We start from the raw sequence: 19038 nt of genomic DNA on the forward strand, positions 1-19038 counted from the left end.
GCAGTGAATCTATATGGGGTAGGACTGTAGGAGCTGAGCACCGAGCTGATCAGAGCTAGCATTAAGTGATGGCTATCTGTGCACTGGACTGGCCATGTGGTGGGGGACGGAGGACAGTGGCCATGCATGGCGCTGGCGCTGGCGCAATAAAGGAGCGAGGGTGCAGCTGGGTGGGGATGGATGACTGGACGAGGGGAGGAGTAAAGAGGGTTACTGCAGATGGAGAAGAAGGGCTACACGCTAGCTTTTGAATTAAGGGCGCGTTTAGACGGTGAATTTTTTTTGTTTGGGCCACTGTAGCACTTTTGTTTGTATTTGATAATTAGTGTCTAATTATAGATTAATTAGGTTCGAAAGTTTCGTCCCGTGATTTCTCATCCAACTGTGTAATTAGTTTTTTTTCATCTACATTTAATACTCCATTTATGTGCCGTAAGATTCGATGTGACATTTTGGAGCGAAAATTTTTGAATGTAAACCGGGCCTAAAACCATCACGGGTTCGTCGCCATTGGCGTGTTCGAGCCGTACGTACTACTACTATCGTATCGATCTAGCTAGTACAGCCATGCATGTATGAAGGCGTACGTGTTGCACGTTACATGCCGGCCGGGTGGCTTTGGTCACAGATGAAGGCTGGACGGCTGGTACAGCGGTCAGGGGATCAGGACAGTGGCTGTGGCGTGCATCACAGTGGCCTTTATTGCGCCAGCGCCAGCGCCATGCATGGCCACCGTCCTTCGTCCCCCACCACATGGCCAGTCCAGTGCACAGATAGTCATCACTTAGGGCGTGATTGGTTGCTCCTTATTCTGCCAGCCGAGATGGAGGGCCTATGCAGGCTCGAACTATCTCAGATGAGACCATACACCTTGGCCTCTTTGGTTGTAAATGAGTGTAGCATATTGGATCATAGGAATTGTGTTTGGTTGCTTGTGTGGACGGTTTTGTGGTATGAATTGATGTGTCCAGCTATGTTTGGTTTGGCGCACGAAAGAAGGTGTGAGCATCCAAGTATGGTTTTGGTGAGGTTACCACCCTACTCAACAGTACAAGACAGACAATAAAGATGTTTTTGCCTCAGTTCATTGTGCGCCGTCATTGACAATGATCTTGGAGCATCTAATGACAAAATACAAGCATACAATAATTTTCCCATCTAATAGTCAACAACATTACAGTCACGGTACCTCACAAGGTCATTGGCATTACAACTTTGCACGACAGTTTGAAACCATCACAGGCAGTTTGAAACCATACCAACAACAACTAACAAAGGTGTTTTGTTGACCACCTGTGAAGAGGCTTCATAAACACTTTCTCATCTTCACATCCCCTGAACTCCAAGAATGATGCTACCGCCTCTGCTTTGGTAAAAAAAGATTTTGTAACAGTAGTTTGGAAAATCAGTGACCTGTGCATGGCATGTAGCCCATGTACACAAAATACCAATAATAAGATGGTGATCAAATGATGTAGTATTCAACACATTAGCCTCAGATATCAGTTGCTCCTCGGTTGACCTTGAGCTTGGAGCATAAGAAACAAATAGAGTAAGAAACAAAGTTCTAGTACCTCAGCACAAGCTCAAGGTCATCACTTCTTGGTAACATAGTTGACATGCTTAATATGATATCATCATTGGCAAAGTAAGTGAGGCCTCAGCTTAACGATATGTTGGTACAATTCCCAAATACTCAATCATAGGTGGCTGCCAAGGCAAACAAAAACAGATAGAAGAAAACTAAGATCATGTCCCATGGTTTGATGACAGTCATGAGAATCATATAGAATGCACAAAAAACAAATTGCAGCCACCTCAGAGTTTATTTTTTATGTTGCATCATTGGCCAAAGAGATATCAAGAGTTTGAACATCACAGTCATATCAAGAGATTGAACATCACAGTCATAAATTCTAGATGCTTCAGCACAAAGAACCCTCACTAGAATCAGAGCTATGGACTTAAGCAAGACGCGGCTGCCACACCAAAGGGTGCTCCTCCAGCGACTAGGGTTACAAAGTAAACATCATCGACCAAGGCACTTTGCACAGTTTGTAAATCGGACTAGGCATCATCATGTGCAAAATCTAGGCGACAACACATGTGTACAACAAATAAGAGGTGCACATCACAAAAATCTAAGGGCAGAACAAGACGAAAGCAAATATAAACATGTAGATCAGCAAAAATGTCACCTAGATCTAAGTATCTAAGAACATGAACCCTAATATCAGTGGACGGCAAACAAAATCCACAAACGATTCAACAGAAATCACCGCACAGAGAGGGGTAGGAGATGGGGGCAGGTGAGATATACTGTCGGAGCACTGGAGGACCAACACGAATCCGCCGGTGGAGGTTGACCGTATAGGTCAAGCGAGCTCGATGGGGAGGAAGAGGAGAGAGCGCACCAAACCAGAGGAGGAAGGAGAGGCGCGAAATGGGGGGCGGTAACCCTAGCCCAGGACGACAAGATCTCCCGCGCAAGCCGAAATCGTTCCCGCCAAGCATCGCGGCGTCCAGGACCAAGAGGGAAGGAGAAATCGAGAAGATGGAGGCGTGCGGGATGGCGGAGGGGAAAGGTATGGAGAGGAGCAGGCATATGGTGCGAGCCGGGATACCAATCCGCTCTCACTGCACCAACTCGTGCCGGATAGGCCTTAGGACCGCCCCGTCGGGGCAACAAATCACCCCCTTAATGCTAGCTCTGATCAGCTCAGTGCTCACTTATTACAAATACCTAACATCATAGTGTGAAATGCTCGGCGCCAGAGTGCGTGGCGCCGAGGTCGGCGTCAAGATCTGTGCGCTGGCGCGGACCTAGCGTACCGGCCACGTCAACGCCACCTAGGATGTCCTACTGTGCTCGGCCAGGCACCTCGGAGCCAAGATCTGTGACGCCAAGACATGTTACCTCGGCGCCATGAGTGCTGGCGCCGACCCCAGGATTAAAAGATGAGTTTACGTTTCTCAGAGGGCTAAACGTATTTTTTCTTAAAAAAAGGATCAAATTATAAAAAATTGGGTCACATGAATCCGACAGCATTTGTTGGACGAATGCGTCCCAGTGTGCTAGCCACATTGCTAGTCTTGGTTCAATGTGCTAACCACAAGTTGTGCACGCGGGCTCTTTGGGGCAGGTCCCCCCACCCCACCCCACCCCCAAGGTTTTTTTTATGGATTTCATGATCGGCTGGTGTGTGTCCTCTGTTCAGACTTTGGTGGTCCTCTCTCCAGACTTTAGCCCTTGTTTAGTTCCACCCCAACTTTCAAAAAGTTGCTACAGTACCTGTCACATCGAATGTTTGCGGCCCGTGCATGAAGCATTAAATATAGACGAAAAGAAAAACTAATTGCACAGTTTGGTGGGAAATTGCGAGACGAACATTTTGAGCCTAATTGGTCCATGTTTAAACACTATTTACCAAATAAAAACGAATGTGCTACAGTAACCCCAAAATCCAAAATCATCGAACTAAACAAGGGCTTAGTTTTGTGAAGGAAAAAGTCATTTATCATTTTGTGGTCCCCTCTTAACTATAAAATTTCATTTTAGAGCCCCTCAACTTTCAAAACCGTTTGAACTCACCTTGGACAATTTTAGCCGTGTCTTTTCTGACGTGGCCCTAGTCAACCGTTCAGTATGATGCCAAGTCAGCTAAGTGGGGGTAAATCAGACTACACTAATAGTTCAGAGGTAAATCAGACTACAATTTATTTTGAAAAATTTGACGAAAAATTCATAAAAAGTAACTTTTACAAGAATTTAAACAAATATTTTTACATGAAAAATGGAATTAAAAGTCCTAAAATATGGCTTCATCTTATAAAATTTATAGAAAATTTATTTTAGCTCAAATAATTATGAAACTACTTTTAGATTTTTTCCAAAATCATGCTATATCTTATGGTGGTTTGCTCCAAATTATTTGAATCTTGGTGAACTCATATTGGTGTTTATTTTCTAGTAAAAGCTCTTATTATCTATTATAGTTAAATATATGAGCCCCAAAAAATGAAACTAGTTTCATATTTTCCTAAAATCATACTCTATCCTATGGTGCCTAAATTAGAATTAGTTCAATCTTATATAAACTTCTTTTCGTGCTTATTTGCTAGTAGGTGCTCTCGTTATTTATTATAATTAGTCTATGTTTACCATCAAGTGACTTTGATGATAAGACCAATGTCATGTAAATACATCATACTTAATATTTACTAGTGTGAATATCAGTGTCACTCGACCATGTTCACGTCACTTGATCTTATCTGTAAAATAATCATGTCCCCTGTCTACCATTTAGATTTTCCTACCATACTACGCTATATAATTCATTGTATTAAAACTTAATAAAGCCAATAGTATGTAAAACTTAACTAAATATATTAAATATAGTGTACAGAGATGCATATGTGTGGAAGTCTGTATGTAGCCACGCAGGCTCACATGGGTGCTTTGAAAATTTATCTACGACAGGAGACCCTGAATTACACTCCACGGGAGCTTCTACGTAGTTCGGACGATCAAACCCGACTAATTCTAATACATAATGAGATTTTCTACTAGAAATAAACAACAAAACGAGTTCATCAGGACTCAAATAGTTTCAAGGTAGAAACCATAAAATAGAGAATGATTTTAGAAAAAAAAATTAAAACTAGTTTCATAATTTTCTGAGCTAAAATTAAATTTCTATGATTTTTCTAAGATTAAACCAGATTTTTTAATTTCTAATTCAATTATTTTTTCATGTAAAAAGTATTTGGATAATTTCTAAAAAACTATTTTTGGATATATATGTTAAATATTCTTAATCTGATTTACCTTCCGAACTTTAAACTTAGTCTGATCTACCACCTCTTAGCTGATATGGTGCCATATAGGACGGCTAACGTGGCACCATGACAGCAAAAACCGCTATCAAAACAGTCCGGGATGAAAAAACAAACAGTTATAAAAGTTGAGCAGATCAGAAAACCGGTTTTGTATTTAAGAGTGGAAATCGGACGACCGTGAAAGTTGAGAGGGGTGAAAATAACATTTTTTTTCCTCTTGTCAACGGTAGGCACAATCTAAGGAAGCAGCAAGGCAGCCTAGTTTCAATGTTTGGGCCCTGAAGATTTTGAGAATCGTGGAGGACTCAAAAAAAAATTCTAGATTTAGGACAAGTCAAACTTAAGTTTATGTAAAATTAGTATACATGTTTAATATGAAAATATACTTCAGAATGAATCTAACAGTATTTAAATAATATCATAATTGTTGTACTTTTCTATAAATTTGATCAAACTTAGATTAATGTTTTGACTCCTCGAGAATTGCAATTTTATATCTACTCGATTTGGAGCTGCACCTTCAGTCGTGGCTTTGGGAAAATCGATGCTGCAAGTGCTTTTTCTCTCGGTATCGATGATGGAGGGAGATCGGGATTGAGCGGGCCTGCGGAGGAAGAAGGGAGAGGGATGCGACGGATTGGGCCAACAGGCCGAAAGCCAAGAAGGAGAGGGGGAAAGGAATTCCCTTTTTCTTTTTCTGAATTCTGAATTTTCCAAAGCTATTTTGAAAAGGATTTAAATTCAGTTTGAGTTTCAGTTTAAAACCAAGCAATACAGAAATAAATATGCAGCAACACGTATGCAGAAACATGTTCCTAACCTTATAATGGATTTTAATTCAACAAAAATTACTATTTCCTATGTTTGAATGCACACATAAAAGCATAATTAAATCAATTTCACCTATTTCAAAAGAATGCAAATTTTAGGGTGTTACACCAAAAGAATAGATCAGATGTCTCCCTTGGGCAGAATTCTACTACAACACTACTTACCATAAATCCATCCGCACTACACCATTCAAGCTAGTCTATGGACGTGACCCTCCACAGTTGAAAACCTATAGCCCAGGTGATGCTGTAGTACCTTCAGTCGATGACTTACTTACAGAACGTGATCAGTTTCTGGAGCAAACAAAGGTACGCCTCCAACAGTCCTAGGACTACTACAACAAATATTATAATAACAAGCATACGGATCGGTCATTCCAAGTTAGAGATTGGGTGTGGCTCAAATTGATGGCTCGAGCAGCCGTGGGGATCTCCAATCTTCAAAAAGGCAAGTTGGCTCCAAAATACTTCGGCCCCTTTCAGATAAGTGAATGCATCGGCTCAGTTGCCTACCATTTGAATCTACCTGACCAGGCTCGCATCCACAATGCCTTTCATGTGAGTATGCTTAAACCGCACAAAGGTACACCACCTTCGGAACCAGGACAGATGCCGACCATGCATGAAGGAGCGACAGTTCCAGAACCTGACCTCATGCTTAAATCGAGACTATACCGAGGACAACTTCTAGTGTTGATCAAGTGGAAGAACCAGCTGGCTGTGGAATCCTCTTGGGAAGATGCTGAGCTCTTCCAGAAGCTCTATCCCAAATTTCAGCTCGAGGACGAGCTGATTCTCCAGGCGGGGAGAGATGTCATGGTCGGTAAGACCTATGCTAGAAGGCGACAACAGAACAAGGCGACAGGGTAGTTAAAGTGACGAGGGGCAATAGGCCCAGCTGTTATAGATCAGGCCTCGATATGAGGATAGACTCATGTGCTAAGCCCATTAGCAATTGTAACCCCCTTATATATATATGAGGGAGACACTTAATGAGAAGGCAAGCAAGATTAGGGTTAATACCTTATATCCTCTCTCCCTCCCCTCTCCTCTCTGTGCGCCGCCCTCCTCTTCTTCTTCTGCGCCGCCGCCGCCTCTCTTCCTTCCCTCTGCCGCGTCACCCCAGGCCGCTGCTAGCCAGCCGCCACTCAGCCCTGCCAGCCCGCCTTCGCCGGGCAGCCCTAGCTGGCCGTCGTCTTCCCTGTCAGCCGCGAGGGTGATTAGGCGACTGACAAAATCTGTCCTTATTTGTCCTAATTTACAAAACAAAAAAATTAAATAAATACATATTTCACAGTTAATTCATAGTACTACAGAAAACCCACGTATAAAAACATAATAACCTGCCAATAAGTCGCTGCCAGATGAAATACTGCACTAACACTTGGATTTAACCTCCATTGAAACCACGTGTAATGCCCTTTTCCTGGGATACAACAACATCGATCTAGCTAGGCAGTGATGTAGACTATTGTGCTAGACAAAAAGGTTGTAGAACTTGTTGGAGGAGCGCAGTGATGTGTCATAGTCTCATGAAGTGTAACTTAATGGACATATATATGTAGGACAATTAACGGTTAGCATGCAGGACAGGTAACAAATTGATTAGAATATTAGAAGTACATGATTATAGCATACGTACTAATCAAATATGTTCACGTGCACATCATCACAAAATGCCTTTGCTGCTTGAGCCTATTGTAGTAATGGAAAAGCTGACAGATCCTTCTAACGTTCCTCAACTAATTCTGGCTTGTCAAAACGAACACTTAAATGCACCTCATCAACAATCTTATCTGGTTCTTCTTCATTGAACATTTCTTCTGTAATATCCATAGATGTAAGATTCTCATGCCCTAAGGTGCTCTTCACACAGAACTCCTTCCCGTGATGATGTGGTGGTTCCTTTCCTTGTGCTTGGAATGTTATTGTGACTGAGCAATTGGATTGTGGTGGGATAACGCCTTTGTCTGGCCGCACGAAGTATGGGATCCGCAGTATGTTTATTGGGATCCAAAAGGCAATGTAATTGTTCGTATCATTTGTCAGCTCGATTGAGCATGATATATCCATGTCAGGTGCAGATGGAATGTGGATTTCGAGTGGCTCAATCCCAAGCATGTCATTCATGAAAGTTTGTGTTATCTGCGATGAAGGAGACAAATAGGTTACCATAGCTTGTCCAAGCAATTAGCTAGCACTACTAAAAAAGAAGCTACCACACTAGTACTACTACTACCGGTTACATCACTGCTAGTTACATTAAAACTGGTAGTTTCAATTCATATCACTACCTGTTGCTTCCAAAATTGTAGTGACAAATTGTCAATGCCAAATTTTAGTATGGACCAGCAGTGATGTAGCCACAGATTTGAAAATAAAAACTGAATTCAATTAAATTCAGATATCCCAGATTTGGCTACTTCTCTCAAACCGGTTAAGTCCGGATCTCAAGTGCGGTGTTCTCTCTCACTCTCTGTGTTCACCTTCCCTCTCAACACCTCCCTTCCCAACCGTCTTCTCCTCCAGCGTTACCTTTATACCCCTAGCCTGCCTCTCCCTCTCCTCCAATGCGGGGCTGTAGCTCGAGGGTCCGACATGGGGCTTCCACACTTTGGGGTCCTGTGGCTTGGCCCTCTCTTCCCTCGGTTGCACCACAACCTTCCCCTGACAGTGAGTCGGCATGTGTTGTTAGCATTGATCTTGGCTTGTCAAAGACATGATGAAGCCTGGAGGGGTCTAACAACTTTTGATTAAGATCTTCCCATGATCGGTCTACCTAGTAATCAACCGAACAGCCAGGACCTAGTCCACCTTGAGGTAAAAGAAGGGTAACCCATCCCTAACAAAGTTATGGGTCACGATTAGGGTCGTACGTTGTAGCCTCGCGATCAGGTTACCTCGGGTGTTGTCTGAAGACAAGTGGCTAGCTACCAGCTAGGAGGTGGAGGCAACCAACAAGAACTGTGAGTCATCGTCAACTAGTTCATCAAGAACATCATGTCTTCTATTATTAGCAGGAATGGAGACATCAGCATTCCTGAAGGGCATCTACACCTTCAATAGGTAAGCTCATTTTTTTTTACATAAGGTTTAGGTGTTCATGCATGCCGCTGATATTAAGACCCTAATGAACCATAATTCCACCATGTGGTATACCAACCACACTTCTACCATGTGGTATCCCAGGGCTGCGGTGAGCTCCATCTTCGCGCGCTCACACAGATGGCGAGCAAGCAGCGTGCGGCTGGGGCACATGCAGTGCCAATCATGGGTAGTGTACAAGTGCTTTCTTCTTCTTTTTTCTGAAGTTCAAAACTGAACGTGTTCGATTCATGAACCATTGGCCCGTTGCTTGCTTATATGGATCCACTGCATGTATACATGGATTTGCTGCTTTCTTTCATGGAAATATTTGTTTATTGCTTTGTATATATGGATCAACATTTGTCTGCGCATGGATTACTTTGCTTTCTTGAAGGATTTGCGGCTCGCTTGTGAATTATTAGTTTGTCTAGAATCATTTATTTGGAACAAAAATCTAGTTTTTGTTGCACCAAAATCAATATCACTGCCAGTTGGTGGTTTGCACCGGCAGTGGCAGTGGTCTCTTCCTGTGGCAGGCCAAATAAAACTGACAGCGACAGGGATGGCTCTCACTGCATTCCAAAACCCAGCAGTGAATTGGGTTTTGGAACCGGCAGTGATCTGGCTCCTGAGGTTCAACGAAGAAAACAGGGTTACCTGTTGAGATGTAAATTCAGTGTCATCTATGATTTGCTGAGCCCCCCCAGTATATACTTTGTCCAGCTCACGGATTATATCCAATATGCATGGTCTGTGTTTCGGCTCTTGTTGTCTGCAGCGTAGTGCTAACTGGAGGCATTTTGTAACTTGTTGGTGCCCCAATGGTGTATACTTCGATGATTTATTCCACCTGTGCCTCCATCTTCTAAGTACCTGCCATTTTTCTCAGAGACTATTTAGTAAATGATACATAAATACCTAACGCAAATCAAACTTTGTGTCTACTATAATCAACTCGAGAATACATGATACATGATACATGAGCCAAAGTTTTAAATCAGTACTATGGTCCATTTCTATTATGTTGAACTCCACCAATTCCAGCAGTACTTGAGCTGGTTTACATTAAAAAAACATACAAGTTTTACAAAATTCCCATGAGAATATCCGAGTACTATTTCATATGTAAAAGTCTAATGGGAACATGCAGTACTATTTCTCCCTTATTTTCCTTAAATTGATATTGTACCTGATGATATGTATGTCCTGTTTCACTGCCAAGGTTACTGATAAGGAGTTTTAATCACTATTTAATACTTAGTATAATAAAAATGTGGGACTTAATTAATCCTTTGTGTGATGGTAGTGCATCTAGTAATCCGTTGTAACATGACTCAACCTACATAAGTGGCATAAATTCCTACGTATTGAATGGGAGAAGTTCAAACTCTTATCTTTTTCTCATGTTTTTAACTAAGGATTATTACATTTTGAACATGCAGTTATTCTTTGCTGAATCTATGAAATACAGTGGTATAGAGGTCCACAAAGAACACGGAATCTTACCAATAGTTTATCAACACAACACAAACATATCCATACATAATGGCCACGTAATTTACATCAGCCAACAATAAATTCACTTGCTCAAAATAAAATTATAAGATGTGCTTTATGATAAGACAGGATGACTCTTACTTTAGCAATATTTGGATTCTCCTTACTTCCCGTTACAGTTTCTATGATAATCATACCCAAACTATAGATATCCGACTTGAATGACCTTTCTCCATCGAAAAGGTATTCTGGAGCACTATATCCTCTGCATGAAAACATTGCAGTTCAATGCAGTGAAAGAAATAAAATGTAAGGGTGTAATTCCGGAAATAACACTGTATTCTCTTAATGTAAAGCTTACGGTGAAAAAAGGCGGGTACTCATAGTTTGTGATTTTCCATCAAGTCTTGATATACCGAAATCTGAAATCTTTGGCACCATATGATCATCTATCAGTATATTGGGAGGTTTGAGATCCATGTGAATAATACCCTTTTTGTTGTGAAGATAATCCAAACCCATGCAAATTCCTTTAATTATTTGATAGCGAGTATGCCACTCAGATCCCCTTAGTTCATCTGCAAAAGTAAAATAAGAATAGATAGAATGTGGAAGTACAAATATTCTAACATTTTGGTTACATATGCAGAAATTCCAATATACTAATGGATATTATATATTATATTTGTTCAGCTGTTCCACAAAGTTAAACAGGAAATAGGAAAGATGACGTTGACTAAACCATATGGAAATTACTCTACACTTTGTTCTAGAAAACATAAGAAGTTAATTATTGTACCGGTAATATGATTCTCAAGGCTTCCATTGTTTATATACTCAAAACAGAGTAACCTTTCTCGTTTCTCGGCGATAACAAAGTTTCCTTCCTGTGATGATGATGCATGTCCTTGTGTATCAGAACAATAACCAAGAAACCGTACTATATTGTTGTGCTCAACCAGCATCATGCTTTTGACCTCCCGACCAAACATCTTGTCTTCCATTGTATAGTTTTCGAAAAGCCGCTTCACAGCAACAATCCCTCCATTTGGCAGGACACCCTGTTAACTTGACGTGTAAGTATAGCTATAAACACTAGTTCAGCCTCAGCTCTTTGGAGTAAACAAACTTGAAAGTGTGATACATCACGTAACAATACTAAATTACCTTGTAGACTTCTCCACATCCACCATGACCAATTTTACACGTATTAGAGAAATTTTTTGTGATAACCTTTAAAAGGGACAAGCTTAGATTACAAGGCTTTTTTGTTTTGGCAAGTATATGCTCCAAAGCTTCAAGTTCGCTTGTTCGATCTCTCAATCCTGTAAACCATAAATCTTCTTGAATCAGAGCAACAGAAACTTTTTTTATCGAAGGATATATATATGAATTTTTTTGCCAAAAAAGGTAGATCAATTTTTAGGACAAGACACTCCCAAAACTATAATGTACTAGTAAAAATCCTTGCACTAATTATTTAGGGCCTTCTCAAGAAACATATAGTACCTAAAAACCTTTGATGTGGTATATTTAAAGTGAAATTAAGAAACATGGTACAAATGGGTTAATTGACAAAAAATACAAATTAGATATTTCATTTACCATGAGCTATGACGGAGCGGGTGATGTTTGTCTCAAAGTTGAAAGGATCTCTCGAGTATCGCACATACCATTTACATGGAATGTCTCCATCAGATGTATATGCCTTGACTTGTTGCTTTCGGATGCACTTGTCCCACTCTCGGAAATCAGTGGCAATGGAAGTGAGCAGCGAAAAGTTGCACCACAGGCACAAATATCTTGGGTTCACGTCCATTAGGTACTCTGGGAGTGTTTTCATGCTGTAGTCCTCTAGCTCGAGTCTCTGTAGCGCAGTCAAACCCTCCAATACCTTCAACTTTGGGCACATGATGATCTCTAGTTTCTGCAAGCTAGGGAAATTACTTATCCTCTCCATGTCATGGCTTTCAAACACCTGAATATGAACAACAGAAGTGAAGTTCTCTAGATATCTTAGATGCTGCACATTGTATACATACAGTTTTTTCAAAGCCCGTGCACTGAAAGAAAGGCCTGGTGGAACACGCCTCAACTTGCACCCCTTGATGAGAAGTTCCTCCAAGACAGTCATAGCGTGCACATTCTGTTCCCACTCCCACTCCTCCCATCCTGTCATTCCGGAGAAGTTGAGCTCGCGTAATCTAGGAAAACCAACCGCTGCCTGCTGGGAATGATTGTGGCGATCATGATAGGGATTCTGGAATTCATGCCCAAAACGCTTGATGGCTGGTGCACGGTTAATTTGTAGGAGCTCCAAAGAAGGAAGCTGACATAATCCATTAGGGAGCTCCATACAACAAGGTAAGTCTTCCATTGTTAGAATCCTCAAGCTCTCTGCTGCTGCTGACATCATCCACCTGGGGAGAATTCATACCAAAATACCCTTTAATTCCCAGGTTTTCTAAAGAAGGCGGAGGGCAGAGCTCATCAAATAACTTTTTGATTTGTTTCTTCTCTTTCTCAGGGATGCCACCATCCTCTTCTATCATTTTGTCATCATCTCCATGTCTACTGGTGCAACTTAAGTACAAATCCCTTAAGCGCACCTTTTCACCAAGCCTAACCTTTCTAGCAAAAGAGGAAGAAGATACATTTTCCAGTCGACTTATATGAAGCCTTGTGAGATTTGAGAGAGACCGCAGTTCTTCCAAACTACTCCAGTCACCATCCATGTGGGCTATAAACCCTCCTAGTTTTCTCAAACTAATAAGACCGTTAAAACCCCTGGGTATATTTTTTATACTTGTGCCATCGAGGTTAAGAAACCTCAACCGTTGCAGCATTCCAATGCTATTAGGAAGCTTCACGAGACTTTTACAACCAAAAAGGCTAACATATTGCAAGAATTTCATATTGCCAATATTTTCTGGCAGTATAGATATGTTACTGTATTCTATGGACAAATACCTCAAGTGTTTCAGTTGATACAAAAATTCAGCAAGTGCATCAAACTTTGCATGTTGCACATGTAGGACCCGTAAACTTGAAAAATAAACCAATGAATCTCCACTTTTGATATTTATTTGTCCGGCTGTTATTAGGGTTCTCAGTGATATCTGTGATTCTAGAAAACTCCACTCTAAGTCACTTGATTCTGATCCTCTTGTTTCCAGTGATAACCTTATAAACTTTCCTGAATTAAGTTTATCAGTTATGTCAGTTTCTATACTGTGACATATTAGTGCTTCATCTCTACACATGTATCGAGCAAATGAACGAACAAGTTCTTGCATGTGGCAAACTTGTTGTTCAGTGTATGTTATGTCAGGCTCTATAAGGTTCCTTTGTATCAACTGATCATAGTATTCCCTTGCTATTTCTTCTAAGTCACGTAAAGTTCCATGAACAAATCCTTCACTAATCCACATGCCAACAATGTCATCAACCAAAAACAATGTGCCCCTAGGAAGGAGGGAGTAGTACAAAAAGCAAGGCTTCAAACAAGGGTGCAGATCTTCATAGCTAAGATATATTGCATAATTTAGCTCCTTAGGCATTTGTGATACTGACCATAGAGAATCATCTAACACCTTATGCCAGTCGGTTCGTCTTATCCTTTTCTGACGCAGGAGACCTCCCATTACTTTGACCGCAAGAGGTAAACCATCACATTTTTCTACAAGTCTCATTCCAATATCCTTTAGTATTTCAATCTGGGGCTCATCATTTATGTCTCTGGTAACCTGCAAGTAATCAGGCCAATTAGACGAGCAAGAATTTTTTGTACAGTGTCGAGATATCCTATCAATTCAAAGCACATCAAGAAAGAAACCTATGGCAGTCTCTAGCACACAGTTTTTGGTCAACCTCTTTCATATTATGTATGCATGTGAAAATAAGTAAAAAGAAAGAAAGGCAAGAAAGTCACAAGTAAAATAATATTGACTGCTGATGATGAAGTTCATCTTCTTTGCTTGCAGTCACCTGTGAAAAGTACTACAGTACCTGTCCTAATATGAAACAAAATCAGCACTTTTATCGGCCGTCCCTAAAAAGGAGTTATTCTTGCTTCCTAAAAAGTCAACAACTTTTAACTTCGACCAAATATATTTAACAAAATATTAATATGTATGGTACATAATTAGTAACATTAGGTAGATCGTTGAATATATTTTCATAATAAACTTATTTGGAGATATAAATGTTTATTTTCTACAAACCTAGTCAAAGTTAAGAAAGTTTGACCAGCACGATTCTCATAGTGACTTTTTTTAGGGACGTAGGGAGTATTCGCACCTTATACATTTTGTGCACACCAGCTGCCGCAATAATCGCCACATAATGGTGGTCAATCAATATATTTTGTATAATGAAGCTATAGTCTGTTCATGCATGTAAACTCAATACTAACGAAAATGTTCATTACAAGGTGACACATAGCGGGAAAAAATCTAATAAAGATTTTGTTTACTACAAGTGGAACATACTACTGAAAAACAGTTTTAGCAGACAAGCCCATTTATTAACAGAGGAGATCGAAAGTGTCTTGCTCCTAAAATGCCTAATGATTTTCAAAGGCATTCGGTAGACAATCCAAAAACAACCATCTCTATAAATAACTTTTTAGAGGCAGCTCTCTTAAGAAGGCCACCTCTGAGAACGACCATTAATAGAGTGGGCCTTTTAGGTGTGCCAGTGATTAACAGATGTGAACAGCCGTGGGCAGCAGCTGCTCGCCTGCGTAGTGGTGGCGGCAGCTTGCACATGCGCCTACACGCCCGCAGCGGCTGCTCGCCTGTGTGCCTACGCAATGGGTGGCTATGCAGCCACGACGGCTACTCACCTCCACGCTTGTGCGGTGGTGGTGGCATCTTGCTTGTGCAGTCGCGGCAGTGGCTCGCACTCTCGCATTCCCGACCACACTGACAGCGAGATGAACTCATGTAGTGTTTCTAATGAGGAAGATCATTTTTTTTCAAAGTAGTCCCTCATGAGGTTTGTAAATATTTGTGTAATTTATGTGTCTCGGCCATTTTGTCTAAAACCCCTGTTAATCTTTTATTTCAAGCAAGTGAGTCTTACCTCTGCACGCGGGCTTGAATCAACACCCATTTTGAAAAATCTGAGACCCAAACAAAGTTTAAAGACCGGAATGACATATTTTTTGAGTTTGGGGACAGGGATGAGATAACCTCACAAGTTCGAGGACCGACCATGAAGTTTACTCTTCAATATATTAATTCTAGCCTTAGAACATGTAACACGATGTCATTCACATCCAAACGGACCTTTCCATGCCTCAACATGACACGCCATGGTGGATCCTATCTCGACTAGTGGATCCTACCCTAGGGCACGACACATATATGTTTGCCTTTGGCCCACCATTTCAATCACCCCTCCCTCCCTCCCTCCCTCTCTGTCTCTCTCTTCGCACTACAATATAGTGCAGCAACCCATTATGTGCAACACACCCTCGCGTTGGACTACTTGTTAATACTAGACCACAAATGGATCAATTGTGGCATGCCACATAGGGTGTATAATGGGTTAGGGCTCATGTGACAATTTTGGGGATCTTGATGACATTCTAGTACAAGTGTGGCGGCATGAAAGTAGTGTTATAGGAGTTCGGGACTCAGATTACATCCCAAGACAATTTCGCTAACCTCACAATGCATGCATTTTGAGAGTTTAGGGAGCCAGATGACACCATAAAGAATAAGTTCAAAGACCATTTTTTTTTTACTCTAAAGAGCTTAGTGGTAAACAGACTTATTAAGGTTGCCTTAGTTTGTGAATTAAATTTAGTTGCTAATTCGCCATTTGGTGTTGCCGACGTTACATCCCATGACAGCTCCCCTCGAACCTACAGATTTCAAGTTCTTTTAAAAAAAGGAGGAAGTGTAATACAATGTCCAAGTTTGAATTGCCTTAACAAAAAATTGTGAATACCTGCCCTATGTGGAGTCTGCCTGACTGCATATGCAGGATATTACAATACTAACATATGGAAGTATGGCATTTTGTTTCTTTATATTATATTTCGAAGGTCACCACCGTACGTAGAACTATATGTTTGAAACAAAGAAGAAAAATAGAAGTTGTTGCCAGGACAGGGAATCTAGTTCCCACTACTAAGATAGAAGCAAAACTAAAGTGATGCAGCTAGAAAACAAAATGCATAATTAAAGTAAAGTAATAAATGTATGGATTAACTTGTACCTGCTTCTTGAGCAGCAACCATGCATCTTCAAGCCCAAGTTTGTCAATACGATGGTAGGGCTCCTCTGCCTTCATCTGACGTGCCACTATGTCATGCCTTGTGGTGACCAGCACACGGCTACCTTGAGCTAGCATGGCATTGACAAAGGGAGTTCTAAGCACACCTTCCCATATATTGTAGTCCCAGACATCATCCATTATTAATAAGGTTTTGTGTCCCTTCAAAGCTTCTATTAGAGTCTGTTCCAGTGCCACCTTTGAAATTCCACAAGCATGGTGGTTTCCACCAGCTTCGATAATAACTCTCCTTAGCATTTCAATATTGTTGAAGTCTTGGTTGACACTCAACCATATTTTCTTCGTGAACTCATGTTCTATGACTTCACTGTTGAAGATCTTTTGAGCAAGGGTGGTTTTACCAATCCCACCAATTCCCACAATGGAGAAAATGATTATTTTGTTGGATTTGTCGTCGTCAGTTGGATACTTCTTTGTTAGCATCTCTACTAGATTTGTTGTGTCCTCTTCGATCTTCTCATCAACCAAACCAGATTCATCAAGCCCCCCTTGCGTCTCACGGGTACCAGAAGGATATGATACCACGTTTCTTCCACGGTCCTCATAAGTACCAAGGTTCATGAAGTTGAATAATGCACCACGTGCCTTAATGTCATCTAGTTTCTTGTTAAGGTTCTTGATGCGACTTCCAATGTCGTGGGCATGTAGCGGACTCCGTATGCAGAAGAGCAACGGGTTAAAGCATCTGGCATCATGCCTTTGGCCTCTCTCCAAGGCCTTGAGCTGGCATAGGTCGAGGATGTCAGTGGCATCATACATAGCATTCCTTAGCTCTATCGCCCATGGTTGGACACTTTGGTCTGTGATGTTCCTCCTATCAGCATCAGCAAGGATGTTCTTCAGATCCCGAAGCTTGATGTCCATGTTATCAATCTCACCGGACACTCCAAGCAACATATCCACCTCTTCTACCGCCATCTCCATGAGCATGTTTTTTATGTAGGACGCCAAAGCATCTAGGACACCGGCCATGATTGAGAACTTTGGTTTTTGCTGTTACAAAATCAGAACAGGTGTTAATTTCAACATATCATTTTAATTTTATACAACAAAGATTCAATCATCTGCCATATCTACATGGAGCCATCGCACTACTACTGACTTCTCGTTCATTGATACAACTACATGACAGTGGCAACTATATGCGCAGATCTAGCAAACCTATTTTTTAAAGAAAAAATAATAATTTTTTTCTCAGCATACCATTTGTAGCACCCGGTTTTAAGGACAAAACCAGATACACACCATATATGAGCCCAGGAAGTCAAATCTCACATATAGCTACAAATAAGGGTAATATCAATAGACAAAGCTTAAATACATAACGTATTAGTATAAAGAATATAACCTCAGAGTATAGACAGCGGAAAGACAACTCCGATCTTTAGGCGAAGACTCTAAATCCACAGGGATAACTGACTGGTTGATCACAAGCCTAATTCCTCCAAACTCTAGCAATCTGGTACCCATCCGGGATTTTTCCAAAGATTTAAAAAGTAAAGCAAGCGTAAGTACGTGTCGTACTCAACAAATATGACATGGGGTTCATGAGGCTCAAAAGGCTAATACTGGTTTAACTGCGATTAGCTTTTAATGAATCATCTTTTAGCAATTGGGTGGCAACAAGTTTGTCATAAGTCCATAAACACATAATCAGGTAAACATGAATAATGAATAGCATAAACAGTAATCATTAATAAGCATCTTTATCATTAGTATCATCCGTGTTCATCATCTATTCCGTAAATGTTCCAAGGCCGCTCGTGACCGTGAGCACGGCTGATATACCAGTTTTACACTCTGCAGAGGTTGTACACTTTCACTATGAGTCGTGATTTACCCTTTCGCCCGAGGTGATCAGCCTCTTGACCCACTACCAAGGAAGGTCGGCAGGGTTCACTATGAAGCCTTTCAAAGGTTCGTCTAACAAGTTAGGGCCGCTAAGATTTTCTCATCAATCAGCATGAGCCCCCCTCCAAGGAGTGACTAACAAAATACCAAGAAATCAAAGTGCACCCTCCTAGCAGGCCGAGATCATACAAACCGGAGCCCCTCTTGCGCCATAAAGGTAACCACTAACAAGCTAGAAAAAGGTCCTCATATTGAGCTAAAGCCAGAGCCATATAGCCCTCACAGCTGTACTATAAGTCACGGATGATCACTTACAGATAAGTCCTTAGGGAGAGGAATCTAGAGCACCATAAAACAGCTCAATGCTCTAGCCCCCTTGTTCTATGTTGCTAAAAAGCATCTTTTAGTGTTTATTACATATTACATTAGTCAAGTTACAAGATCATGGTTATAGTTGAGCACTAGCATCATACTATCCAATGCAACAACCCAAAGGTATCAAGGTACCGGGTAACAAAGTACTGGGAAATCCTCAGTGACAGTCAAGGTAGACACATGCATTATGAATTAAATGATTAAAGGTGTATAGGACAACAAGGAAGATCCCATGCTATACTTGCCTTAAACA

At 41.0% G+C, this 19038-nt stretch overlaps 1 protein-coding gene across 1 annotated transcript; it reads right to left on the bottom strand.

Moving 5' to 3' along the window:
* Window positions 1-1125: 1125 nt before the first annotated feature.
* On the bottom strand, window positions 1126-17783 carry LOC136486351 (uncharacterized). The gene is made up of 12 exons (XM_066483214.1): window positions 17763-17783; window positions 16482-17552; window positions 13827-13999; window positions 11859-12673; window positions 11421-11578; window positions 11053-11314; window positions 10615-10831; window positions 10395-10518; window positions 9414-9629; window positions 7013-7814; window positions 6693-6922; window positions 1126-6504 (listed from the first exon to the last, which is right to left on the bottom strand). Exons 1-10 carry the CDS (start codon window positions 17763-17765, stop codon window positions 7398-7400), a joined length of 3456 nt encoding a protein of 1151 aa, XP_066339311.1. The 5' UTR covers window positions 17766-17783; the 3' UTR covers window positions 1126-6504; window positions 6693-6922; window positions 7013-7397.
* Window positions 17784-19038: the final 1255 nt, after the last annotated feature.

Source organism: Miscanthus floridulus, chromosome 10 (genome assembly GCF_019320115.1).
Source record: "Miscanthus floridulus cultivar M001 chromosome 10, ASM1932011v1, whole genome shotgun sequence".
Classification (NCBI taxonomy): Eukaryota; Viridiplantae; Streptophyta; class Magnoliopsida; order Poales; family Poaceae; genus Miscanthus; species Miscanthus floridulus.

Bases quoted from the DNA above. Each gene is read 5' to 3' on its own strand.
- LOC136486351 (XM_066483214.1), bottom strand. The intron at 12,674-13,826 runs GTCAGTATCACA...AATTCTCCCCAG, and splicing joins GTGTTAGATGATTCTCTATG to GTGGATGATGTCAGCAGCAG. The intron at 11,315-11,420 runs GTAATTTAGTAT...TCAAGTTAACAG, and splicing joins GATGTGGAGAAGTCTACAAG to GGTGTCCTGCCAAATGGAGG.